The 27,231-nt window shown below is 40.2% G+C and overlaps 1 protein-coding gene and 1 non-coding gene across 4 annotated transcripts in view; both read left to right on the forward strand.

Moving 5' to 3' along the window:
* NDC1 (NDC1 transmembrane nucleoporin) overlaps positions 1-20,345 on the forward strand; it is a 66,692-nt gene extending 46,347 nt beyond the window's left edge. For 2 of the 3 annotated variants that reach the window (XM_010372314.2, XM_030913072.1), the window contains 2 exons: positions 13,455-13,615; positions 17,776-20,345. In XM_010372314.2, the coding sequence (XP_010370616.2) occupies positions 13,455-13,615; positions 17,776-17,839 (225 nt within the window). In that variant the 3' untranslated portion in view covers positions 17,840-20,345. The remainder of the gene's footprint in view (positions 1-13,454; positions 13,616-17,775) is intronic. The other variant, XM_010372322.2, reaches the window with a different exon arrangement.
* Positions 14,786-14,921, forward strand: LOC115892560. The gene has a single exon (XR_004052429.1). It is a non-coding gene; the product is annotated as a small nucleolar RNA SNORA58 (small nucleolar RNA).
* Positions 20,346-27,231: the final 6,886 nt, after the last annotated feature.

The raw sequence follows: 27,231 nt of genomic DNA on the forward strand, positions 1-27,231 counted from the left end.
GTACTTTTTATGTCACCTTATGTCACATGACAGCTGTAAACACTAAGTGCTAGAGGCATGTAGAGATAGCATCTGGAGGCTTGTACCTATAATCCCAACACTTTGGGAGGCTAAGGTGGGCAGATCACCTGAGCTCAGGAGTTCAAGTCCAGTCTGGGCAACAAGTTGAAACCCCATCTCTACAAAAAAAAAAAAAAATAGAAAAATTAGCTAGACACAGTGGTGTGAGCCTGTAGTCCTAGCTACTCGAGAGGCTGAGGCAGGAGAATTGCTTGAACCCAGGAGGCAGAGGTTATAGTGAGTGGAGATCGTGCCACTGCACTCCAGCCTGGACCACAAAGCGAGACCTTGTCTCACAAAAAAAAAAAAAAAAAAAAAAAAAAAAAAATGCATCTGGTGGATATAGTAGGCCTTCTGGAGGAAGTGGAATTGAACTAGGCTTAAATGATAAAATGATAAAACTGGTGCATCTTTTGGTCTTGGGAAACCATTTAAAATATGAAGAGAAGCTTGGGCAACATGATCAAACTCTGTCTCTACAAAAAATTTTTAAAAAATTCACGGGGTGTGGTGGTGTGTACTTGTAGTCCCAGCTACTTATGAGGCTGACGGGGGAGAATCGCTTGAACCCAGGAGGTAGAGGTTGCAATGAGCCAAAATTACGCCATTGCACTCCAGCCTGGGTGACAGAGTGAGACGCTGTCTCAAAAAAATAAAAGATAACAAAGAGAAAATATGCTTCTCCATTTCTTTCTTTAAAACTCAATTCATTTTACCTATTAGAAAATCTTACCCATCAAAACCAGTGATTTTTTTGCTTTGAGTACTTTTTGTGAGTACTTTCTCATGTGTGTTACTTGAGATGTGTGTGCCTACATGGATAGTTTTATTATTTGTACTCTTTCCCAAATGCCTTTCTGTAAATAAATAGTTTCCTAGTAATTCCCTACAGCTTCGAGTATTTGGTTTTTCTGACTGCACAATAGGATGACAATGATTTGGGCATATCTTTGATGCTCATAACATTTTTTTTTTCACTCTCGCAGTGTAAAAATAACAATAATGGTACAGTGCTTATAGTCTAGAGAGTAATTTGATATCATTATTATTTGATCTTTATAACTATCTTGTGAAGTCAGCAAGGTGGAAGTGTTTTCACCCTTTTTTTTTTTATAGATGAGGGAGGCTTAGTAGTGCAGCAACTTACCTCAGGTCTCACACACAATCTCCTAGGTGGCAGAGCTGGGACTAGAGCCCAGTCTGATTGCAGGGCATTAGCGGTGCAGTAGACCTGGGAAGAAGCTACAGATCCACATCCCTTCCCCGCTTTTTTTTTTTTTTTTGAGACAGAGTCTCTGCTCTGTTGCCCAGGCTGGAGTGCAGTGGTGTGATCTCAGCTCACTGCCACTGCCGTATCCCGGGTTCAAGTGATTCTCCTGCCTCAGCCTCCTGAGTAGCTGGGAGTACAGGTGCATGCCACTATGCCCAACTGATTTATGTATTTTTTTCTTTTTTTCTTTTTTTTTTTTTTTGAGACAGAGTCTCGCTCTGTCACCCAGGCTGGAGTACAGTGGTGTGATCTTGGCTCACTGCAAGCTCCGCCTCCTGGGATCACACCATTCTCCTGCCTCAGCCTCCCCAGTAGCTGGGACTACAGGTGCCCACCACCATGCCCAGCTAATTTTTGTATTTTTAGCAGAAACAAGGTTTCACTGTGTTAGCCAGGATGGTCTCTATAATCTGCATTAACTCATTCTTGAGAGTGGAGTCCTCCTGACCTAAACACCTCCCATTAGGCCCCACCTCTCAACACTGGTGCATTGGGGATTAAGTTTCTAGCACATCCTTTTTGAGTGACAAATTTAAGTCATAGCAGGCCCTGTTTACTTAGAAACAGGGGAGTTGGAATGGAGAATACTTTGGAGGGGCAGAGTAGAACAAGGCAAAGAAGCATATTTTTGGATGTTGAGAAAAGATGGAACAAAGAGAACAGGACCAGTGACCTGATACTTAGCTTCTCAGTATAAAACTCCTCCTTATGTGGGCTTATAATGTCTATTTTCCCTTAAGCCACATCATGATCAACCTTTTGGTCATGCTCTGCCATCATCAGATTTTGCAAACTGCCTCACAGTTTTTTTTTTTTTTCCCCACTCTATATCCTGAGGTTGATTGTAATGAGTAATTCAGAGTCTGTGTGGGTAATCTGCCCGACACCCTGTCTGCACAATTCGTTGACTTCCTCCTCTTCACTACCCGTTTGTGTACCCTCTCAACCCACAACTATCACCTAGGCCCAATTATTCCCTGAATACTCCACAGCCAGAGCTTGAAACTCCAGGATTCTACCCTGTAAGCTAGAGTCCTTAAATGTTTTTGTTCCAAAGATTCCTTTGGCAGTCTGTTGAAGCCCATGAACTTCTTCTCAGAATCATGTTCTTAAATGCATGAAGTGCTCAGGATTAGAAAGAAAATCAGTTATATTGAAATATAATTATCAAGATGTTAAATTTATGATACAGTAATATGTGGTTTTTAATTATTGCATTACATAACAAGATCTGTCAGTGAGTCCAGTAACTTATTTTGAGGTAGGGATAAGATGAATGGTATTTCAGAATAACTGTAACAATTGTATTGGGATATGGAGATATTGGTGATTTCTGTTGGTGACAAAGTCATAGGAACTGCTAATGCTACTACGATTTGTTGCTTACATTCATAGTTGAAGGAAATGCTAGATTTTAATTAGATCTTAGTAAAGATAAATGTGTAATTCAAGTTTGTACCCCCGGAATTTTTCCCTTAGGTCTATGGACCCAGTGTAAGAGCCCTTGCTCCAGGTGCAGCCCTTCCATGTCCTTGCTGCTTCTGTACAGTTTCTTTGATCCTACCAGGATTTCCAGTTCCTTTTCCCCATGTTCGTTGTCTTTCAGCTCCCTCCTGACTACGTATATGCCTTTCTGTATCCAGTTTGGACCTTGTAGTCTATTATTTCAACCACTTTATTACCAATTCCTTCAACTCCTTTGTCCCCATGTCCTTGAGCTGCACCCATGTGGCAGTTCCACTATCCACCCATTCTCTTGCCGATCCCTCCTGCCTTGCTTCAGGATCTTGGCATTTTTGTCCTGAATTATTACATCCTCTTGCCCCATAGACCCTCAACTGAGTTACTTTGTGCTCTCATTCCAGCCACTCTGCTATTCCCATGAGTCCTCTGCTCTTATAACCACCATACACTATTCAGTCTCTGCCTCCCACCAAATATATCTTATTTTCTTAACTTGACTCTAACTCTGCACGTGCTGCCTTTTCTTTCCTTTTTTGTCTAGAACATATTTTTCTCCTTTGGTCTGACTCGACTCTATAACTCCGCCCTCAATACTTTATTGTCTTTATTGACTTTTATTGTCTCCTCTTCATATTAGCAAGTAGAGGTGGGGACTTTGTCTTACCTCTCTTCCCATCATCTGATATAGTAGCTGGCAAATGACAGGCACTTACTAAATGCTTGTTGGATGGCTGCTGGATTGCATCATTGCTGGTTCAGTAGACAAAGGCTTCTGTTTTGGGGCTTAAATTTAGTGACAGTTCTGATGCAATGGGTTGATTAAAATGCTCCCAAACCATCTTTTTGTTTTGAGAGGCAGGAATGTGATGTGACTCATATGATCCCTGTTATATGTTTTTGGCTTTCTGTTCTTTGGTCTAGAAGGGATCAAAGTGAAGACAGTAAGTTCTAAGTATCTCTGTAATTTAAGGCAAGTTGTACATTACTGGCTTCTGGGTGTTACTAAGGAACAATTGTGTGCAACTGTTCTATCCTTTTGTTTTACTTTTCAGTATCAATAACATCAGCCATTTCACTGAATCATTAAAGGCAAAATGTGAAAGGGAAGGGGAGCCTTTCACTCTTCAAACTATTCAGAGGGCAAGGAGTAGAGTGATGGAAATGCTAGCTAGCTCAGTGGTTTCTGCCAATGCCCAGACCATCCTGGAGATCACAGTTATTATAAGGGACATACATACTTTCATTTGAATGGTTACCATTTCTCCAACATGTTTGCAGCTGTTTTCTCAGATGTTTTTACATGCTGTTTTGGTTAATTAAAATACAAATTCATTTGAAAACATTGCTGAATTCATAGTAGTTATTTCCTTTATCAGTGGATGGACGGCAAGTATTAACCTCTGGAAGTCCATAGGATTTTATTGTTGTTTTTAAAAAGGGTGCTTACATACAAAATATTAGGAACCAAAATGACATATTTTATAATTAAAATTTTTTGGCTAAATGCGTTGGCTCATGCCTGTAATCCCAGCGTTTTGGGAGGCTATGAGGCAGGAGGATAGCTTGAGGTCAGGAATTCAAGACCAGCCAGGGTAACATAGTGAGACAGTGTCTATAAAAAAACTTTAAAAATTAGCCGAGTGTGATGATGCTAGCCTATAGTTCCAGCTACTTGGGAGGCTGGGGCTGAAGGATCATGTAAGCTCAGGAATTTGAGGCTGCAGTGAGTTATGTGACTGTCCTCCAGGCTGGGCAACAGAGTGAGACCCTGTCTCTAGGAAAAAAAAAAAATTAAACTTAGTAAAATGTACATAATATAAAAATGACAATTTTTAATCTATTTTTTAGTGTATGGTTCTATGACATTGAATATATTCACATTGTTATGCAGTCATCAGCACCATCCATCTCCAGAACCTTTTCGTTTTTAAAATATGTTTTACATTCTTTAGATAACCTTGGTTTCTGTGGAAAGGACATTGTCATCCTGATGAAGTTGATCAGCCCTATCTATTATATTTTTTTGCCTTGTCATTTGAAGGCCAAATTTTGATGTACTTGGAATATTGATGTTTACCTTTATGCTATTCACAGATCCATCCCTCCAGTAACTATTTAATTATCAAGCAGTTAGCATGTGATACGATACAGAATGGAAAAAGACAGGGTTCCTGCCCTCCAGGAGCTTCCAGGATGTAAAACAGATAATCATACAAAGAACTACAGTTGTAGTCAGTGCCACAGTGCTACTGTGCAGAGAAATGCAGGATGAGGCTGGGCACGGTGGCTGATGCCTGTAATCCCAGGACTTTGGGAGGCCGAGGCGGGTGGATCACCTGAGGTCAGGAGTTTGAGACCAGCCTGGCCAACATGGTGAAACCCTGTCTCTACTAAAAATACAAAAAATTAGCCGGGCGTGGTGGTGGATGCCTATAATCATAGCTACTTGGGAGGCTGAAGTGGGAGAATCGCTTGAACCTGGGAGGCAGAGGTTGCAGTGAGCTGCAATTGTGTCGTTGCTCTTCAGCCTGGGCAACAAGAACAAAACTCTGTCTCAAAAAAAGAAAAAAAGAAATGCAGGATGATCAGAGAACATATGACAGGTGAATCTGAGCTAGTCTTGCAAGTAGGGGATAGAGAGATGTGAGATAATTAATGGCTCCTGGAGAATGTAGGGGTTGGAAGGAGGAATGGGGGAAAGAAAGGAATATTCTTGAGGGCCGGAGCTATGGATTTGAAGTCCCAGATACCCTTGACCAACATTGTACCAGTCAGAGTCTCTTCTTGGTTTCTGTAAAGTCCTATGCTGCTTTACCTAATATTTGCATAGTATTCCAAAAGAAATTGTTAAAATTTTTTTTTTTGTAAAACCCTGTGAGGTTAAAAGAAGGCTTATTTTTTATTTTGCACGCTGGAGTCTTTCAGAAACTGTTTTCTGTATGAGTACAACTTATTCATGATTGTACCTAGTAAATGGTTGAGTCAAAATTGGAAACTAGGGTTTTGAACCCGAAGTCCTTCGCAGGCCACCCTTTTAGATTACCTTTGGGAGAGCTTGGCAGAGGTTTGCATTTCTTAACCTCCTTTTTCCCAATAGAATGACAGTATGGCAGATGTGTCAAAGTGTGAGATCTGGAGTCAGACTGACTTGTGTGTCTGAATTCCAGCTTCTACTGTTTCCTAGTTGGAAAATAACATTTATTATATTTCTTCGCATCTAAGATGCCATTAATTGGAACATACATCTTCATTTCAGAAAGCATAAAATGTAAAAACAAAAACAAAAAGTATAGAACCAATAAATGTGGCAATCTCTAAACATCAGTTTTTATATCTGGAAGATGGGAATGATGATAATAGTAGCTAGCTAACTCATAGGGTTGTGAAGAATAAATGAGATTATCTCTGTAAAGCCCTTGGCATGTATGACCCATAATAGGTACTTAGTAAAGGTTAGCTCTTTTTTTTTTTTTTTTTTTTTGAGGCAGAGTCTCGCTCTGTCGCCCAGACTGGAGTGCAGTGGCCAGATCTCAGCTCACTGCAAGCTCCTCCCGGGTTTACGCCATTCTCCTGCCTCAGCCTCCCAAGTAGCTGGGACTACAGGCGCCCACCACCTCGCCCGGCTAGTTTTTGTATTTTTAGTAGAGACAGGGTTTCACCGTGTTAGCCAGGATGGTCTTGATCTCCTGACCTCGTGATCCGCCCGTCTCGGCCTCCCCAAGTGCTGGGATTACAGGCTTGAGCCACCGCGCCCGGCCAAGGTTAGCTCTTATTACTTTGTTGTCATTATTCCTATGCTGCATGACTTTTTTTTTTTTTTTTTTTTTTTTTGCGTGACATTCTTGCTCTATCACCCAGACTGGTCACTGCAACTTCACACGCTGGGCTTAAGTGATCCTCCCACCTCAGCCTCCCAAGTAGCTGGGACCACAGGCATGCACCACTATGCCCAACTAGTTTTTTGTACTTTTAGTGGAGACAGGGTTTTGCCATGTTGCCCAGGCTGCTCTTGAACTCATGAGCTCAAGCGATCTGCCTGCCTCGGCCTCCTAAAGTGTTGAGATTATAGGCGTGAGCCACTGCATCCAGCCACACGATATTTCTTATACAGGAGAAAAGATCTTTCAGATTAAAAGAAAGGTTAAAAAAAAGTATTGCTGTCAATACTATTAGCAAGCAATCTAGCAGACAGTGTCAGATACCCAGTTTAAACTATTCATATATTATCTTCATAATTTTTGTCATAACTATATTATCACATACTGTTGTCATGTAGTCATATCTTATTTCCCTGAGCTTTTATTTACTTAGTGTTTTAAGTCATTCATTCATTTTTTTTTTTTTTTTCCATAAAGAGATAAGGTCTCCCTTTGTTGCCCAAGTTGGGCTCCAACTCCTAGGCTCAAGCGATCCTCCTGCCTGGCCTCCCAAAGTGTTGGGATTACAGGCGTGAGCCACCACGCCCAGCTAAGTCATTTATTTTAAACATAAATTTATTTAAAAGGAAATTTTATGACTATTGTAAAGGAAAACTAGTTTGACTTGCTACAAATAGAATATAGGTCTGTAGTCCTTTATCTCAAACCCTAACATATATTTCAGAATTCAGATGTTTTTTAATTTTAAAAATGTGACATAGTGTGTGTGTATATATATCATATACTGCATTACATTCCTTTTGGTATCTGAGGTAGAATCCCCTTAATCAGATACATTAATGCTTTTCTCCGGTTAACTCTCTGAATATTCAGATTAAGTGGGGTAAAGTGGGATGAAGACTGTAAATAGCCTTTGTCAACACAGGTCATGTTTTACTGCCAGATGAGTCCAGGTCAGGTCAGCTTTGCCACCAAAAGATTTACATCTTTTGTTACAACATCATATCACTTTAAAAAAAAAGATTGTCTGGGCATGGTGGCACACACATGTAATCCCAGCACTTTGGAAGGCCAAGGCTGATGGATTGCTTGAGCCCTTGGTCAATATGGTGAAATCCTGTCTCCAACAACAGCAACAACAAAATTTAGGTGGGGAGGTGCACAAGCGTATAGTCCCGACTACTTGGGGGCTGAGCGGGGAGGATCACTTGAGCCTGGGAGGTCAAAGCTCAGTGAGCTGTGATCATACCACTACACTCCGGCCTGGGCAACAGAATGAGACCCTGTCTCACAAAGAAAAAATAAGGTTACAGAAATTTTTTTGTGTTCAGTGCTTTTTGATATCAGAATTAAGGATAAGGCAATTAAAGTGAGAAAAGTCAATGATTTTAAATTCTAGCTTGATACTCTTATTTGCTGAGGTCTCTAAACCTGAGGCCTGCTTATCTTTTGTTACAAATGTGGCTAGTGTGAGATTAGTGAGAATAAGAGAGGGGTTAAGGGCACGTTTACTCTAAACTGAGATTTTCCTTCTTAATTTAATGCTTATACCATTAGGGTGTGTTGGACCTAATTGATTTTTTGCATTTCTTTTTTGAGCATTTCTAACTATTTATAAAGATTGCTATTTTAGGACCTTTATTCTTTCTTAGAGGTCTTGTACAGAACAAAGAGAGCAATTACTTATTTAAAAAATTCAACAAGGTTGGGTGTGATGGCTCACATCTGTAATCCCAGCACTTTGAGAGGCTGAGGTGGGAGGATTGCTTGAAGCCAGGAGTTCAAGACCAGCTCGGTCAACAAAGCGATATCCTGTCTCTATAAAAGGTTTTAAAAAAATTAGCTGGGTGCTGTGGTGTGTACCTGTAGCCTCTAATAGTGAGGAGGCTGAGACAGGAGGATTGCTTGAGTTTGAGACTACAGTGAGGTCTGATTGCACTACTGCACTCTAGCCTGGGCAACAGAGTGAGACCCTGTCTAAAAAAGCAAAAAAAAAAAAAAAAATCAACAAAATGTATTCTCTTGCAATTATCCATGTAGGTCTGTTGGGCCCTTTTAAAATCTAAGGTATATTATAGATCTAGTGATTGTACATTTTCACTATCTTATAACAATTTGCTGTCGATTATCCTAGGAATTATTTTATCATTACTCATTAGTTATTATGTTGTAAAAAAGACTGATATGAAAACAGAAGAATGATAAAATCATGTAGTATTGCATGATTTTTCATGAAAAGCTATATAAAAAGTCTAGACACATATCTTTGTAGTCTTTTTTAAAGTTTTCACTGAATACAATTGATAATTCATAATTTTTAAATTTTCTGTCCATAATGGTAAAGGGAAGAAAATTGCCAATAAAACAATTACTGAGACACATTGGAAGACAAATGCGGAGAGACAGATAGCAGCACTCTAGACCAGTTCTGTCCAATAGAAATAAAATGCAGTCACCTATGTACTCTTATATTTTCTGGTAGATAAATTAACAAAATGCAGGTGACATTAATAGTACAGTTTATTTAAACCAGTATTTAAGGTAGTATCATTTTATCATGTAATCAAGATAAAATTACCAATGAGATCTTTTATATCCATTTTTACATGCTAATTCTTAGAAATCTGGTGTTTATTTTTCACTTTGTAGCATATCTCAGTTCAGACCTGCCACATTTCAGGTGCTCAATAGCTACATATGGCTAGTGGTTGCCATATTGGACAGCATAGCTCTAGATTTTAACGGTGACGGTGAAATATAAGAGGAGTTTTGGGACTGGGCGCGGTAACTCATGCCTGTAATCCCAGCACTTTGGGAAACCGGGGAGGGCAGATAACTTGAGGTCAGGAGTTTGAGATCAGCCTGGCCAACATGGTGAGACCCCATCTCTACTAGAAATAGCAGTAAATTAGCTGGGCATGGTGGCGCATGCCTGCTAGTCCTAGCTATTAGGGAGGCTAAGGTGGGAGGATCGCTTGAACCAGGGAGGCAGAGGTTGCAGTGCGCTGAGATCGTTAGTTATTGCACTCCAGCCAGGATGACAGAGTAAGACTCCGTCTCATAAAAAAAAAAAAAAAGAGGAATTTCAGACTGTGAACCTTCAGTTGATGTATTCTAGATATATTTTCCTGAAACCCAAAGATTACAGAACAATATGTTTTTAAGGAGAGAAAGGAAATATATCTGGTATGGTATGCTTATTTAGTAAGTCATTCAACAGGAAAGACTTCATCCCACAGTATTTTATAATAAAAAGTTAAATATCTCATTTTGCTCAGAGTACACATGACCAGTGTTCCTTCATTTTCTGTTGTATTTGTGCGCCAAAATTTACTTTATACAATTTGTAAGGGGATAGGTGCTGGAGGTAGGTGTGTGTATACAAAGATAAGAAGGCAATAGGTGATGTCAAAGAAAAAAAGCCACTGGAATTGATCATTTGAATTTGTATTTATAAACCTAAGAATGAAAATGTTTTGCAGCTGGGTGTGGTGACTCATGCCTGTAATCCTAGCACTTTGGGAGGCTGAGGTGGGCGGATCACTTGAGGTCAGGAGTTCAAGACCAGCCTGGCCAATATGGTGAAACCCTGTCTCTACTAAAAATATGAAAAAATGGCCAGGCGCGGGACTCACACCTGTAATCCCAGCACTTTGGGATGCTGAGGCGGGCGGATCATGAGGTCAGGAGATTGAGACCATCCTGGCTAACACGGTGAAACCCCGTCTCTACTAAAAATACAAAAAATTAGCTGGGCATGGTGGCGGATGCCTGTAGTCCCAGCTACTCGGGAGGCTGAGGCAGGAGAATGGTGTGAACCCAGGAGGCGGAGCTTGCAGTGAGCCGAGATCGTGCCACTGCACTACAGTCTGGGCAACAGAGCAAGACTCCGTCTCAAAAAAAAAAAAAAAAAAAAAAAAAAGAAACGAAAAAATTAGGTGGGTGTGGTTGTGGGCGCCTGTAATCCCAGCTACTTGGGAGGTTGAGGCAGGAGAATCGCTTGAACCTTGGAGGCAGAGGTTGCAGTGAGCCGAGATCGCACTACTGTACTCCAACCTGGGCGTCAGAGCGATACTCTGTCTCAAAAATAAAAAGAAAGAAAAAGAAAATGTTTTGCAATTAAGGTGCAAAGAAAATGGCTGTACTTCTTTGTTCAGCAAAATTATGAGTTGTCTAAAGTTTTTTAAGGTACTGCATTTTGATGGTGCAAATACAAGAAAAAGAACCAGCAGTATGGATGAGCTAGAACCTATTAGAGATACAGCTTAAATTTGGAATTAGTATTTACAAGATGGATATATTCCAGATTTATGCATAATAGCTGGTGAACAGCTAGTTGCATTCAAAGGACATTGCTTTTTTCAGGTGTGTATACCTTCAAAACCTAGAAAATATGGAATAAAAATTTGGATTTGCCATGTTTATATTCTTATTTTCATTTTTATTTTGTTTTATTTATTTATTTTTTTTAGAGACAGAGTATTGCTGTTTTGCCCAGGCTAGAGTACAGTGACATGATCATGGTTCACTGTAACCTTGAACTCTTGGGCTCAAGTAATCCTCCCACCCACCTCAGTCTCCTGAGTAGTTGTGACTACAGGTGTTGGACCACATCCAGCTAATTTTAAAATTTTTTGTAGTGACAGAATCTTTCTATGTTGCCCAGGCTGGTCTAGAACTCCTGGCTTCAAGCAGTCCTCCCGCCTCAGCCTCCCAAAGTGCTGGGATTACAAGTGTGAGCCATTGTGCCTGGTCTTCTTATTTAAAGTTTTATGATGTTATTTTACATTACCTTGTCATCTGTAAATTGTTTGTAAAATGATTTTAGACTACAAAAGATATAAAGTATTCATAGGACCCAGGCAGTAATGATGATGACTATTTTTCCTGGTATACTGAGGGTTAATCAGGACATTTGCAAGAAAATTGAAAAGAATATAACTTTTCCATTATGATGGAACAAGATTTGATGCATTTGTTCAATGTGCCATGATAACTCTGAGTCCAATCATTTTATTTTTTCTACTATCACTTTTAAAAATGTTTCCTAAGACTGGAACATGCTTGAGATAATTTTAGGTAGTAGTTCAAATTCAGTGAAATACTTAAATAGCACTAAATTCAGTGAAATTCAGTGAAATATTAAATAACACTGAAGTTACCGTGGCAGACTGAACACATGCATCAAATTTTGTTCCTTCCCCAAAACTCTACTAAACTATAGAAAAGGTATTTTATAATACATAAATCCATAAACAGGAGAGGACATAATAGCAACAAAACTTTCAAAGCTGGAAAGCAGATGGTTGAGATAGCTAACTTAGCAGATTCCAGAGGCAGATTTCAAATTGGTGGTGGGAGAAGCACCAAGTAACTCAAGAACCAAGGGTGAAGGGACAGGCACCCAAAATAAAGAGGTTTGGGTGAGAGCTGTTTGAAAATTAGTTAGATCCCTAGATCCTATGCTGTGGGGTAATTGCTCCTCCTCCACTGTAGTCTGAGGTTTATCCTTTAAGAGAGAGTAGAACACCCAGTCTGGGGGAGTTATGGGTGCTGTACTAAAGAAGAGGGATGAGTTCAAAAGCCCTGGTGTCCTCTTGGCTTCAGAACACTGGGGCCAGGCCCTGTAGTCAGGATACTAGAAAACTTTCTTTGGGCACTCGGACCAGTCCAAGAACTGAGTTGAGGGTTCACCCTGCAAAATTCCCTGCAGATGACCCAGTGTGAAGCCCCTTGTCTGTAATCCCCAGTCATGCATTTATCATTGGTGCTCAGCTCTTTAGCAGGTCCCACTTGCATTTGTGAGCGAGGATCAGTAGATTTCTGAAGAAAGTCTCTCATGCAGAAGTTAGAGACTAAAAGGAGCAAAGGGGGAAAATCAGCTTGGAAGAAACTAAACAAAAAAGCTATCAGAATCCTCAGAAATAAAGGATATTGCATCTTTGAAACAAAAATAGGATGCTATTAAAAAAGAACAGATGATGTTAAAGAGCTCTTGAAATTAAGAACATGATGGCAAACATAGTTTTAATTATTTTTGTTTTCAGTGCTTTTGGTGGTTACATTCATAACTATAAATAGTACGCTTATACCATTATATCTTGTCAGTTTATTTTTCCGTGGGGACCTCATGATGTAACGGTATCATCTATCATGGGTCATAAATGCCTTATCGGAACTGAAAAGGAAGATAAACTATTTAGTGAATAACTATTTCTGTAAAGTATAAAGTTTGGTCCGTTTTTTTTTGCTGAGGTCTTTTAATAAAGCTCCTCCTGCCTGTCACACATCATAAGCAGAGTAGGACGTCGGTGTTTGGCTTCAGGCTTTGCATTTTCAAGGCTATTGAATGATAGCTTCATTTCTGAGGCCAAGTCTGGATTTTTGGGGGGCCTGGTAGCTGTCATAGTAGCTGAGCCTCCCTATTGCATTGTTTATGAAAACTCTTTTGACTGGGATCTACAATAAGAAATGTGTTATAGCATATCTATAGATATGTATATATCTCTCTATATATATCCATTTGTATCTATCTCAAATCTTAATTCTTTGGACTAAAGTGACTTTTTTTCTTTTTAATTTTTAATTTAATTTAATTTAATTTAATTTTTTTGAGATAGGATCTCTGTTGCCCGGACTGGAGTACGGTGGAACTCCTGGGCTCAAGCAGTCCTCCTGCCTCATCCTTCCAAAGCGTTGGGATTACACACGTGAGCCACAGCACGTGGCCTAGGTTGACTTTCTCTATAATCTAAACTAATGTGTTTTCTTTCTTGTTGTAGGCAGTCGACAAGTACTTTAAGCTTCCTCATGCTTCCAGTAAACCACCCCGGATTTCAGGAAGCCTTGTGGACACTTCATATAAAACATTAAGATTTGCATTCAGAGCATCACTGAAAACTGCCATCTATCGAATAACTACTACATTTGGTGAACATCTGAAGTAAGTTTACCTGTTTTGATCCATGATGAGACCCCTTCTGGGGAACTTTCCTTAGAAACAGGTGTGGGAATGATGAGGCTCATGTGTTGAAAGTGTTCTCTTGGGACCTCGATGATTCTCATTGGGAACTTACAGCTTGGATGTGGACTTAATATTTATATTTTAATATTTGGCCCATCCTAAAGCTTTGGGGATTTCTTTCAAATGGACGAAAGAGGACAGAAAGTTATAAATGCAGCAAATTTAATTATATATATATATTTTAATTACCAAAAGATCCTTAAGGGAGAAAAAAGGGCAGAACATCCGGGTACCTTTCCAGAAAAGGGTATTAAAACAATTCTGTTGTTATATCTTGGTCAGCAAACTGAAGACTTGGGGTGAGCAAAGGATTCCAGAAATGAATCCCTGGTGCTTTGTGATTCATGCTGGAAAAACACCGACAGATCACAACACCTTGAGAAACAGAACCAGAGAGAAAACCACAAATGCCAAGCCTGTTTATATTTAGTTTTATTGATGTTTACTGCTTTCCTCTTGTGAAATGATCTAGCTAGGCAGGATGAGGGATACTAGCTTAGTAACTAAACTATATTTATATTTATCATAATTATAAATGAACTTTAGAAGACACAAGAGGTTGCTCTGCTGTTTTTGTTTGCAATGAATAGTTTAAGACTTCCAATTTAAATTAAAGTTAAATAAAGTTAAAAATTCAATTTGTCAGTCACCCTAGCCACATTTGAAGTACTTAATAACTACATGTGTTTAGTAGCTAATGTATTGGATAACAGAAGTATAAAATCTTTCCCTAATTCTAGAAAGTTTTATCAGATAGTGCTATTCGACAATTCACTTAGAACTTTATGTTTTTTCATTTACTCTTTTCAAATACCCTGTGAAGTGTAGAAATTATCATAATTGTACAGATATGAAAACTGAGGCACAGAGATGTTAAAACTTGCCTGATAAGCACAATCTAGTGCATGTCAAACATGAACCTGAAATCAGGTCTTTCTTACTCTTAAAAATCTTTTATCTTTCTATCTACAATACTAGACTGCCTCCAAGATATAAATTAATATGTAGGACACATTCGGAAAATACTGGTGAATGTAAAGAATGAAATAAATATGACGTATATTGATGATAGAACAAAAGCAAGGAGAAGGGCATACCCGTAGACCTTGCCTGACTGTGCTCATGGCCAGGCAGGGGGGACATTGTATGCGAGATTAATTTGAAGGTCCTGCCAGCTTTAGCCAGCTTAATCAGTGGCTGGATAAATAGCAGGACTGTAACATTGCCCTGGGGGAAAAAAGGCAAGAAGAAAAGGTGAGCATAGGGATTTATTAGATAAGAAAGAGCTATAGGCCGGGCACAGTGGTCCACGCCTGTTATCCCAGCTCTTTGGGAGGCCGAGGTGGGTGGATCACCTGAGGTCAGGAGTTTGAGACTAGCCTGGCCAACATGGTGAAACCCCGTCTCTACTAAAAATACAAAAATTAGCTGGGTGTGGTGGTGCTCACCTGAAATCTCAGCTACTCAGGAGGCTGAGGCATGAGAATCGCTTGCACCCAGGAGGTGGACGTAGCAGTGAGCTGAGATCGTGCCACTGTACTCCAGCCTGGGCAACAGAGTGAGACTCTGTCTCAAAGAAAATAAAAAAGAGATATAGATGACTGATTAAAAATTATGAGAATGGGCTGGGCGCAGTGGCTCATGGCTGTAATCCCAGCACTTTGGGAGGCCGAGGCGGGCAGATTATCCGAGGTCAGGAGTTTGAGAACAGCCTGGCCAACATGATGAAACCCTTTCTCTACTAAAAATACAAAAATTAGCTGGGTGTGGCAGCAGGCAACTATAATCCCAGCTACTCCAGAGGCTGACACAGGAGAATCACTTGAACCTGGGAAGTGGAGGTTGCAGTGAGCCAATATTGCACCATTGCACTCCAGCCTGGGCGACAGAGCGAGACCCTGCCTCAAAAATAAATAAATAAATAAACAAATAAAATAAAAATTGTGAGGAAATTCCGCCTTAGTTTCTTTTCTCTGAAAAGAGCCATATTTTATATATGCGTCAAAGTTGATAAAATCAGTGGAGGCTATTTGTACAAATGTAGGATAATGTTGTATAGTGGAAAGAATGTTAGATCTGGAGTTAACATATCTGGATTTCTGTCTGCTTACATCATTGGCTATCTGTGATGGTGAGCAAGTTTCCTAGTGTTTTAAGTAACTCACCCAAGATTATGCAGGTAGTGAGTTGCAGAACCAGGATTCAGATGCAAATCTTCCTAACCCTAGGGTTCTGTCTATAGTGTCTATACTCCTAACCAATAGACTGGTGTTTCCCTTAACTTCTGAATCTTTCTGATACAGTTTATATCCCCATGAAAGGGAACGTTCTCACACCCACTTGGTTTCATTTGTTGTTAGTAAAGATAAAATGGATCATACATAGGTAAAGCCCACTGTGCAGTATACATTATCGTGATACTTATTACTGTATAATACCTGATTATTCACTATTCAAAACTCTACCTCTGAGAACTAGGTATAAATGAAGTTAGCTCTTGAGCTCTGAAAATAACTAACAAACACAGGCTACTCATTGGAGACACTCATTCAACACTATTTACTCATTTTTTAAAAGATAAATTGTATTGTGTATATTTGAGATTTATAACATGGGGTTTACATATAAAATGTTTACTGTTGTGAAGTAAATTAACATGTCTATCATCTCACATAGTTACTTTCTTGTGTGTATGTCAAGGGCAGCTAAAATCTGCTTATTTAACAAAAATAACCTAGTACAGTACAATTTTGTTAGCCATAGTCCTCATGTTATACATTAGGTCTCTAGACTTGTTCATCCTACATGTGTGCAACTTCGTATCCTTTGACCTACATCTCCCCATTCCCTGCCACCTCCCATTTACTCCTAATTTAGGCTAATGTAATTCTGGTTTTCCAGCCCATAACATATCAAAAAAAATTTTTTTTTGAGTCCAGGTCTTGCTCTGTTGCCCAGGCTATAGTGCAGTGACAAGATCATAGCATAGTTCACTGCAGCCTCAAACTCCTGAGCTCCAGCAGTTCTTCTGCCTGAGCCTCCCAACATGTTGGGATTACAGGTGTGAGCCACCATGCCTGGCCCATATCAAACTTTATTTGAGGAGCAGAGATTGCTACTAGAGTCAGGAGTACTAACAGTAAATTGTAAGGGACACTTTACTACCTGCTAGCAGAGAGAAATGTCATGGGAAAGTCACAGATTTGGTGTTTGAGAGAGTTTCAGAGCCATTAAATTAGAGAAGACAGCCTCACTAGCACGTAGAGGGCATCTTTGTGCAGTAAAATACTTGAAATGATTCCATTAGAGGGTACATGGTTCAAGAAAGTAAAGATGTCTCTAAGACATTTTAGGACGATTCATAACAAAATTATTAAAATAAGACTTTTGGCACTTTAAAAAGTGGTGACCTAATCAAGAACTAGAAAACTGTGATCTTTCATTATATTCAATTTTTGCCCAGAAGTTTAAGAGGAAGCGTTATACTAGTGTCAGTATATATTTGCCCTAATTTTGTCAAGGCAATATATTTTTGTGATGGTGAGGGTGGAGAGAGAACTCAGTGTTCCCATCTAAAACATAACTTATGTTCAAAGGGAGAAGTAAATCTAAACCACCAAGCTGTTACCTTTGAAAGTAATTAATGGAATCTATTGTGTTTTAACCAAACATTTAAGTTTAAAGGATTTTGTATTGAAGGCAGTTCAGATACTCTGCAACTCAAAGATAATGTTGGAATCTGGTTTAAATAAAATAATAAAATCCAGAAAATCTACTGCAAGGCCTGGAACTCTGCACAGCAGGTTCCATAGCAGAGCAGGTTAAAGTCAATGCCTTCACTTGTCAGTCTTAATTTGCTTTGGTTTTTTAGAAGATAGAAGCATGCCATTACTGAATGCAAGCCTTCCTCTTCATTAGATTAAAAAGAGTTTTCATCCAGCTTTTTCAGAAATACTAAATAAGTGAAGATTTCTATTCATTTTTAATTGTTTTGAAAAATATTGACTCTGTGCTCTGTGGTTCACTTAATATGCTTAATGTAAAATAAAGCTTATGCTTTGAATTTATGTTTCATTTAGTGCTGTGCAAGCATCTGCAGAACATCAGAAAAGACTTCAACAGTTCTTGGAGTTCAAAGAATAGTTAAGTAATATAAACTGTGTTCATTACACTGCTGATACAACTACAGATGGGACAGTAAATGTTCAGCATTCTTGGATCAGAAGAAAACGGACTAATTAGATGCTTCCTTTGTCGTGGTGGTTGCTTTGAAAACTATACTTTAATGGGAGAAATCATGGAAAGAAATTCTCAACAGAATAACTGAAAACTGCCTTTTCTGTACCAATTGCTTTTTGTGTGTGTGGTATAATAAAATCTTTATTCAATTTTACAGAAGCATTGAAGGCCGTCGAAATGTCTCTAGCTCATATAACTTAATAATAATAACTAAAAAACTTTTAGAATTTACTTTTGAAAAGAGGGAAGCCAGTTCTGAAATGAGTATAGGTTGACTTCATAGTCTTCTTAATTAAGAGTTTAGTTCTTTGTAAACTCAAAATACATAAACTTTTTAAGTGTAGTTTCATTTACTGAAGGATAAAAATGGTAACAGTGCAGCAAAATTCACGGAAAAAATACTGTCTAAAGGACATATTTTGTTAATCTGTTAGGTTGTGTTTTTGTTTCCAGGGACAAATTAAATTTGTATGATTACCCAAAAAAGGGTCTCAGTTTACAGATGCTAACTCTATATAAAGGAATGTGGAAAAACTCAGTTCTTAAGTTACAAGATTAAAAATTCACATTTGATCTTTAAGAAACAATTGACTGACATCTACGAATTTATTTTGTATCATGCTAGTAAACACAAAGTATTAATGTATGGGTATTTTCCCAGCTAGTTTTGCTTGCTTTTTCTGGAACAAAACATTAAGTGATTGCAGAGTTTTTCAAGCAAGAGAAAAAGGTTTGCAAAAAAACCCAGGAAATGTTCCCTTTTTCCCCCACCATTCATCTTCATTAAATCAAATTCTGTGAAACTTGTCTGGTCTCTCAAAGGGAGCAGCCTCTGTAGTGTTAAATGGCTAATTAAAATAGGAAGATCTTTATAGTCAGAAACAACTTAGTCATCAAATAGCAAGTGAAACCAAAACGTCAGAGGGATTACTGTACTTGGAAGTATGCTGTGTGTCCCAAATGTGAACAAAGTATTGTTAGAATTTATTAGATCAGCTTCTTTGGAGATCAAAGATTGGAAATCCTAGTCATAGATACTCACTGGACTAGCTTTGGACTGAAATGCTCCTTTGTAATTCTTTTCCTATTATCTTTTCCTTCTAGTGTCCCAAAATATTTTCTTTAAAGTCAGCACAGTATTGTATATGAATCTTTAATGTGGTATCATATATGTCTACTTTTGTCTGATTCATCGATTTATTATTATATCTTTATAATTGAATATTTTAGCTCTGGGTTCTGTTGCCCCTTCAACCCGTACATGCCAAATTATAAATGGGTGCTACTGGCCTTGAGCGTATCTCTGTGGGACAGTTCCCCGATTGTCAAGTGTTTAGATATGTAGGCTATTGCCATTGGTTTTTTGTTTTTGGTTTTGCTTTGTGTCTGAAGCTGAATTGATTTCTTTTGTTGAATGTGAAAGTTGAATTTCAAATGTAGTCATTTCTTATAGATGGCCAAGACAGAAAATTGTGGCTAGGTTGTCTGAGAACTGTTGTATTCCGTGTATTAACACAATTAAGCTTTTCATATTCCACTCTCTGTGCTGACCCTGGCCGAGACATTTTGGGAGACAAGGGCTCTGAATCTTTTGCTTCCATTAAAGAAGAACTGTGGTATTCAACCCATTGGATTTCTGAGAATAAAGATAGGATGATTCCTTTGAACTTTGACTTACTTGTATAAAATGTCCAGCTAGGTTTAGGTTTTTGCCATTTCCTCTATACTTTGGGTAAAACTACATTTGATGAGCAATGTGAATGTTTCTGAGAATGTTCATTCCTGTTTTCTCTCAAGAGAATGTGCTGTGTACTAAATACAGGCCGCATAATGTCTGCCTGCTGAAGATCTGGAAACTGCCTCCCCAGATCTGTATTCTCATTAGTAGGTAAGGGGGTTTTTCTTTTTCCCATTGTGTGTGGATAATCTACACACCATCTGTTGGAACTAGGGTGTTATTATGGGGAGCTCCTCCTGCGTACTAGGAGGAGGACCTTAGGGAGACCCAGAGGAGAGAAGCATTTCCTTTGATGAAGTCACATCCTGTCTATGAGCCCACTGATGCTGTAACATTGGTCTGAAAGCGTGTTCTTTAAAAACCTTTCTCGGCTGTTAGTATAAAAACACGATGGTATCAGCTCTTAGCATGTTTGCTTGACCCTTATGGAAGGTATAAATCCACAGAACTTCTTTCCCAGAGAACTGGGAAATTGTCCTAGAAATAAACCTTGTATAGTTGAGTGGACATGGATAAGCAGCAATTTGTTATTTTGCAGGATTTGTTCCTTGGTAATTGTTTGGTGTGTCATCCTGTAAATATTCATGATAGTCTGTTTATATCCTTTTGTATATCACTGATACTGGATTGGGTAGAAAAATAAATTGCTGATTTTAAAAATGGAACAATTAATTGAAATATGTGTGTCTGTAAGGTCAATTATTTAATTTCTGGGTGGGGGGTGGCGGCGGCGATGTTTCCTTAATCATTTCAGTTTAGTCTCAGAGTTGTTGCTTATAAAACCTAAAAGAGCTGAACTTTTTGAGAAGTCAGCTTTTGCCCTTAACTTAGACTGATTTGGTGGGTTTCGTGGTAACTCTAAGGAGCCTGAATTCAGAAAGTCTCATTCTTTGTTGTCTTGGCTGACAAAACTAAACAAAGGGTGAAGGTGCTGAAAGCCATCTCTTAACAGAAGTTTCTTTTCTTGCCAAAATAGTGTTTCCAAACGGATCGTATTCCCCTAGGCTAACAGTTACATCTGTCAACGTTACTTAAATTAATCTGAACTTCACCTCTAGGTAGTTGAGGTACCTCAAACTCCCTCTAGCTGCCCCAACCCATAGTTATCTTTCTTTACAACCAGATCGCTTAAAACAAAGATGGCTTTCATTCATCAGTTAATCCAGCTATGCTTAGCAAGCTGCTGACCATTTTTAAATAAGCAAAATCTTTATTAGGGGCAAGAAAGGGGATGGATAAACACATACCTCTACAGTTCTGCCATGCTCCTAAGCAGCCTTGGCACAAATTGCTGTCGTGATGGGCAAGTTGATGTGGAACTAGCTGTCATTCACAAACATTCACTGAGTGTCTCTTATGGCACAACAATTAAAAGTAAACTGAACAAGACAGTCCCTGCTCTCGAGGAGTTTATAATCTAATGGGTGGTATTTGAAACCTGCTGTGCATCAGAATCACCAGGAGTGCTCAGTAGCTGTGTAGAATCTGGGCTCCACGACAGTGCAGATTTTGCTTCAAGAGATCTAAGCTGGTTCCCAAGAGATCTAGTTTTTAATAAAAGTCTAAGCAGAATCACATTGTGAGAAGGGTTTATTCTAGATCAGACGTTAGCATGTATCAGAATCTCTTGAGGAGCTTATTAAAACATTTACTGGCCCCACCTCCAGAGTTTCTTTTCCTTCCTTCTGTCCTTCCACAGGGTCTTGTTCTCTGTCACCCAGGCTGGAGTGCAGAGACGTACATGATCCTGGCCCACTGCAGCCTTGACCTCTCAGGCTCAAACAATCCTCCCACATCAGCCTCCCAAGTAGCTAGGATCATACTGCACACCACCACACCTGGCCATATTCTCTATTTTTTGTAGACACAAGGTCCCACTATTGCCCAGGCTGGTATCAAACTCCTGAGCTTAAGCAATCCACCCACCTCAGCCTCCCAAGGTGCTGAATTACAGGTGTGAGCCACTGCACCCGGCCTAGAGTTTCTGATTCAGTGAGTCTAGGGTGGGGCCCAATAATTTGCATTTCTAGCACATCAGCAGGTGATGCTGACGCTGCTCGTCCTGAGACCATATTTGGAGAATCACTGTTCTAGTGGGTTGCTAATGTGTTCTCTCAGATGAGTGTCTGAAGCAATATGATCTATCATTTGCTGTAGAGTTCTTCCATCTGATTCAGTTATTGAAAAACTTGAAGAGTACAGTTAAATCTCTAGGTAATGCAGGAATGCTGAGCAATGCCCAGGTGTTCAGATACTTATCTTGAAGTTGCAGCAGGTGACATGACATGGGTTGCCTTTTCACACTATTGTGCGCTGGTGCGTGTTCCCTTTACCTAAATTTCTACTTTTTTGGCAAACTTCCCATTTAGAATGAGCTTAACCATCATTATCATTAACCATAGCATGTCCTTCGATGTCCTGGTGCTAGCCCACTTTGTCACCCACCTGATTTTGCAGAGCTATGCGGCTGGACCACCCTCAAGTGCTCATGCTCTCCCTGGTCACTTGTATTTTACCAGATTTTGAGTGTGCTTTATAAGTGATTCTGGTGGTAAAGTGGTTCTGGAAGTCCCGTGAATGCCTGGCGGAGAAACAATGGAAGGTGATCTCTAAATCAGACTTTTACCTTGATAGTCGTTTGAAGATGTGTTTACTGTTGGTTGGGTTATCCTCTTACCTCTCAAGCCATTAGTAACAGTGGTGTGTGGTCTTAAAAAAAAAGAAAATTAAACGCTAGTCTCTTCCTAACTATATTATGATGTGGTTGCAAGGACACAATCTCTACCTCAATTAGGTTAAGCATAGAAAGGAGAGTTGATTCTGAGGGCACAGGAAAGTCTTGGTGAGCACAAGTATAGATTCCAGACCCCAGGAAGAACCTGAAGAGCTCTCAGGGTCTCCTTCTCAGCTGTTTTCTGCACATATGTTTTATTCTCCCTCCTTGCTTTCTGACACTCCATCCAGCTCCCGAGTTTACAATGTAATAGAGACTGACCAGCTGGTTCTGAATACCAACCAAATTCCTGATTGAAAGAAATTAGCCCAAATGGATGAAGTATCCAAGGGCCTAATTAGGCGTGAGGGACAAGGCCGTGGTGTGCCAACATAGCTTCTACAAGCCTACCATTGTTGATCAGGACGAGGTGGAGAGTAGGGGCAGTTCCCAGAGCCTCCCAAGACAGAGGACAAAATTTGGGATTCAAGGCCTGCAAAGAGGAGCTGGCAAATCCCCTTGCCTTGGGTTGGGACCCCAAAGTGCTTCACCTTAGGAGGAAGGATGAAGAGGAAGTAGATGCCATAAACTAGTTGAGGGAGAATCCTCATTAAATTGGATTGAGATGATCTCTGTTTACTAGTATTTCCAGGCCCTGGCAGAAGCTATAATAAATTCTTTCTGAGGAACACAACGCCCTAGGCCTCAATTATATCTGTAAACAAGTTTTCAAATACAGTGTCTACACACCTTTAAAAATAGGCTCAGGAAGAGACAGCACGACATGAATGAGAACCAACAAAAGCAATAGACAATAGATTGATCCATAGGGACTCTGCATGAGAGAGTTATCAGATTTTAAAACAGTTATTACTGCTATATTCAATGAGACTAAAAATTCTAATTCATTAGAGAACTGGAAACTATACGTATACTATGTAATTTGTGGTCAGGTACTTATAAAACATTTATATAAAATTTGATAGAACCATGGAGAAAATCTAGAACAGAAACAGGATAACTAAAAATAAGAGGTCAATGGGTAGGTTTAATGGCAGATTAGACATAGCTGAAGATAGGTCAGAAGAAACTATCCAGAATAGAGCTTTGAAAGTCAAAAACATTAAAATACAGAAGACAGGTTAAAATAGATACAGTGAGAAAATGTGTAAGTGTAACTGGAATCCTGGAAGGAGAGGGAGATCTAATGGAACAGAAGCAGTTTTGAAGATATGAAACAGAGAACTTTCCAAACTTGAGACATCAAGCCACAGATTGAAAAAGCTTTATGAGCCCTAAACAGATAAATAAAAAGAACCCACACTGAACTACATCATAGTGAAGGCACTGAAAACCAAAGACAAAGACTTCAAAGTAGAGAGAAAAAAGACCACTTATCTTTTATTTTTGAGACAGGGTCTCGCTGTGTTATCCAGGCTGGAGTACAGTGACAGATATCGGTTCACTGCAGCCTTGACCGCCCAGGCTCAAGCAATCCTCTCTAGTAGCTGGGACTAGTAGGCATGTGCCCCCTAGTAGCTGGGACTATAGGCATGTGCCACCACGCCCGGCTAATTTTTAAATTTTTTTGTAGGAACAGACTGTCACCATGTTGCCCAGGCTGGTCTCGAACTCCTGGCCTCAAGTGATCCCACCTCTGCCTCCCAAAGTGCTGGGATTACAGGTGCATCATGCCTGGCAAAAGGCCACTTTCAAATAAGCAGCAATTCTCAACAAAAAACAACTGAAGACAACAAAATGGACATTTTGCAGTGCCGAAAGGACTCTACTAACCTAGAATTTTATACCCAGCATTAATGTTTTAAAATGGTGGGGAAATAAAGACTTTTTTTCAGACAATAACAGAGAGTTCAACAGGCTGAGAGATTTCAACAATAGCTGAGAGATTTCATTATAAGGATGGATATGTTGAAAGTAAAAGGATAGGAAAAGATAAACATGCAAACACTAAATGAAAACTGGTATAGCTATGTAAGTTTTTGACAAAGTACACTTTAAGACAGAAAGCCTTACTAGAGATAAATAGGGGCACCTCAAAGTAATAAAAGTTTTTTTTTTTTTTTTTTAAAGGTTCATTTAATATGATACAGTTCTTTTTCTTTTTGTTGTTGTTGTTGAGACGGAGTCTTGCTCTGTCACCCAGGCTGGAGTGCAGTGGCCAATCTCGGCTCACTGCAAGCTCCGCCTCCTGAGTTCACTCCATTCTCCTGCCTCAGCCTCCCGAGTAGCTGAGACTACTGGTGCCCGCCACCATGCCCAGCTAATTTTTTTTTGTATTTTTAATAGAGACGGGGTTTCACCATGTTAGCCAGGATGGTCTCCATTTCCTGACCTCGTGATCTTTCTGCCTCAGCCTCCCATAGTGTTGGGATTACAGGTGTGAGCCACTACACCCGGCCAGTATGATACAGTTCTATATATATATATATACATAGTGTTGGGATTACAGGTGTGAGCCACCACACCCGGCCAGTATGATACAGTTCTCTCTCTCTCTCTCTCTCTCTCTATATATATATATATATATATTTTTTTTTTTTTTGAGATGGAGTCTCGCTCTGTCCCCCTGGCTGGAGGCTGGAGGGCAGTGGCGCGATCTCGGCTGACTGCAAGCTCCGCCTCCCGGGTTCCCGCCATTCTCCTGCCTCAGCCTCCCGAGTAGCTGGGACTACAGGCGCCCGCAACCGCGCCCGGCTAATTTTTTGTATTTTTAGTAGAGACGGGGTTTCACCCGTGGTCTCAATCTCCTGATCTTGTGATCTGCCCACCTCGGCCTCCCAAAATGCTGGGATTACAGGTGTGAGCCACCGCACCCGGCCAATATGATACAGTTCTAAATGTTAATGCAACTTATATAGCCTCTAAGTACATAAAGCAGTATGGGCAAAAGATGAATAGGTGCTTCAAAAGAATTTATCTCAATGGCCTGTAAGAGAAATAAGCACCCTTAGTTATTAGAAAAATACAAACTTAAAATATAATGAGACACCACTACATACCCTGGTATGGTTGGCTCTGTGTCCCCACCCAAATCTCATCTTGTAGCTCCCATAATTCCCACGTGTTATGGGAGGGACCCAGTGGGAGATAACTGAATCATGGGGGCGGATCTTTCCTGTGCTATTCTCCTGATAGTGAATGAGTCACATGACAGCTGAGGGCTTTAAAAACGGGAGTTTATCTGCTCAAGCTCTCTCTTTGCCTGCTGCCATCCACCTAAGATGTGACTTGCTCCTCCTTGCCTTCCGCCATGATTGTGAGGCTCCCCCAGCGACGTGGAACTGTGAGTTCTCCATTAAGCCTCTTTCCTTTGTAAATTGCACAGTCTTGGGTTTGTCTTTATCAACAGCATGAAAACAGCCTAATACAGTAAATTGGTACCAGTAGAGCGAGGCACTGAAAAGATACCTGAAAATGTGGAAGTGACTTTGGAACTGGGTAACAGGCAGGGGTTAGAACAGTTTGGAGGGCTCAGAAGAAGACAGGAAAATGTGGGACAGTTTGGAACTTCCTTGAGACTTGTTGAATGGCTTTGCCCAAAATGTTGATAGCAATATGGATGATATAGTCCAGGCCGAGGTGGTCTCAGATGGAAATGAGGAACTTGTTGGGAACTGGAGCAAAAGTGACTCTTGTTTATGCTTTAGCAAAGAGACTGGCAGCATTTGCCCCTGCCCTAGAGATTTGTGAAACTTTGAACTTGAGAGAGATTATTTAGGGTATCTGGTGGAATTAATTTCTTCTTCTTTTTTTTTTTTGAGGGGGAGTCTTGCTCTGTCACCCAGGCTGGAGTGCAGTGGCATGATCTCGGCTCACTGCAGCCTTCACCTTCCGGGTTCAGGTGATTTTCCTGCCTCAGCCTCCCAAGTAGCTGGCACTTACAGGCACACGCCACCATGCCTGGCTAATTTTTGTAATTTTAGTAGAGACAGGTTTTCACTATATGGGTCAGGCTGGTCTGTAACTCCTGACCTCAGGTGATTCCACCCACCTTGGCCTCCCAAAGTGCTAGGATTATAGCCACCATGCCCAGCCAGTGGAAGAAATTTCTAAGCAGCAAAGCATTCAAGAGGTTACTTGGGTTCTGTTAAAGGCATTCAGTTTTAAAAGGAACACAGAGCGTAAAAGTTTGGAAAATTTGCAGCCTGACCATGTGATAAGAAAGAAAATCCCATTTTTTAAGGATAAATTCAAGCTGGCTGCAGAAATTTGCATAATGAGAAGCCAAATGTTAGTCACCAAGACAATGAAGAAAATGTTTCCAGGGCATGTCAGAGACCTTTGTGGCAGCCCCTCCCATCACAGGCCCAGAGGTTTAGAAGGAAAAAATGGTTTTGTGAGCTGGGCGTAGGCTCCCTTTGCTGTGTGCAGTCTAGGGACTTGGTGTCTGTGTCCCAGCTACTCCAGCCATGACTGAAAGGGGCCAAGGTACAGCTCGAGCTGTTGCTTCAGATGGTGGAAGCCCCAAACCTTGGCAGCTTCCACATGGTGTTAAGCTCGTGGGTGCACAGAAGTCAAGAATTAAGGTTTGGGAATCTCCGCCCAGATTTTAGAGGAGGTATGGAAACACCTGGATGCCAAGGCAGAAGTTTGCTGTAGGCGTTGGGCCCTCATGGAGAACCTCTGCTCAGGCAGTGCAGAAGGAAAATGTGGGGTTGGAGGCCTCACACAGAGTCCCTTCTGGGGCACTGCCTAGTGGAGCTGTGAGAAGAGGGCCACAATCCTCTAGACCCCAGGATGGTAGATCCACTGACAGCTTGCACCATGTGCCTGGAAAAGCTGCAGATACTCAATGCCAGCCTGTGCAAGCAGCCAGGAGGTGGG

The sequence above is a fragment of the Rhinopithecus roxellana genome, chromosome 12 (assembly GCF_007565055.1).
Source record: "Rhinopithecus roxellana isolate Shanxi Qingling chromosome 12, ASM756505v1, whole genome shotgun sequence".
Taxonomy (NCBI): Eukaryota; Metazoa; Chordata; class Mammalia; order Primates; family Cercopithecidae; genus Rhinopithecus; species Rhinopithecus roxellana.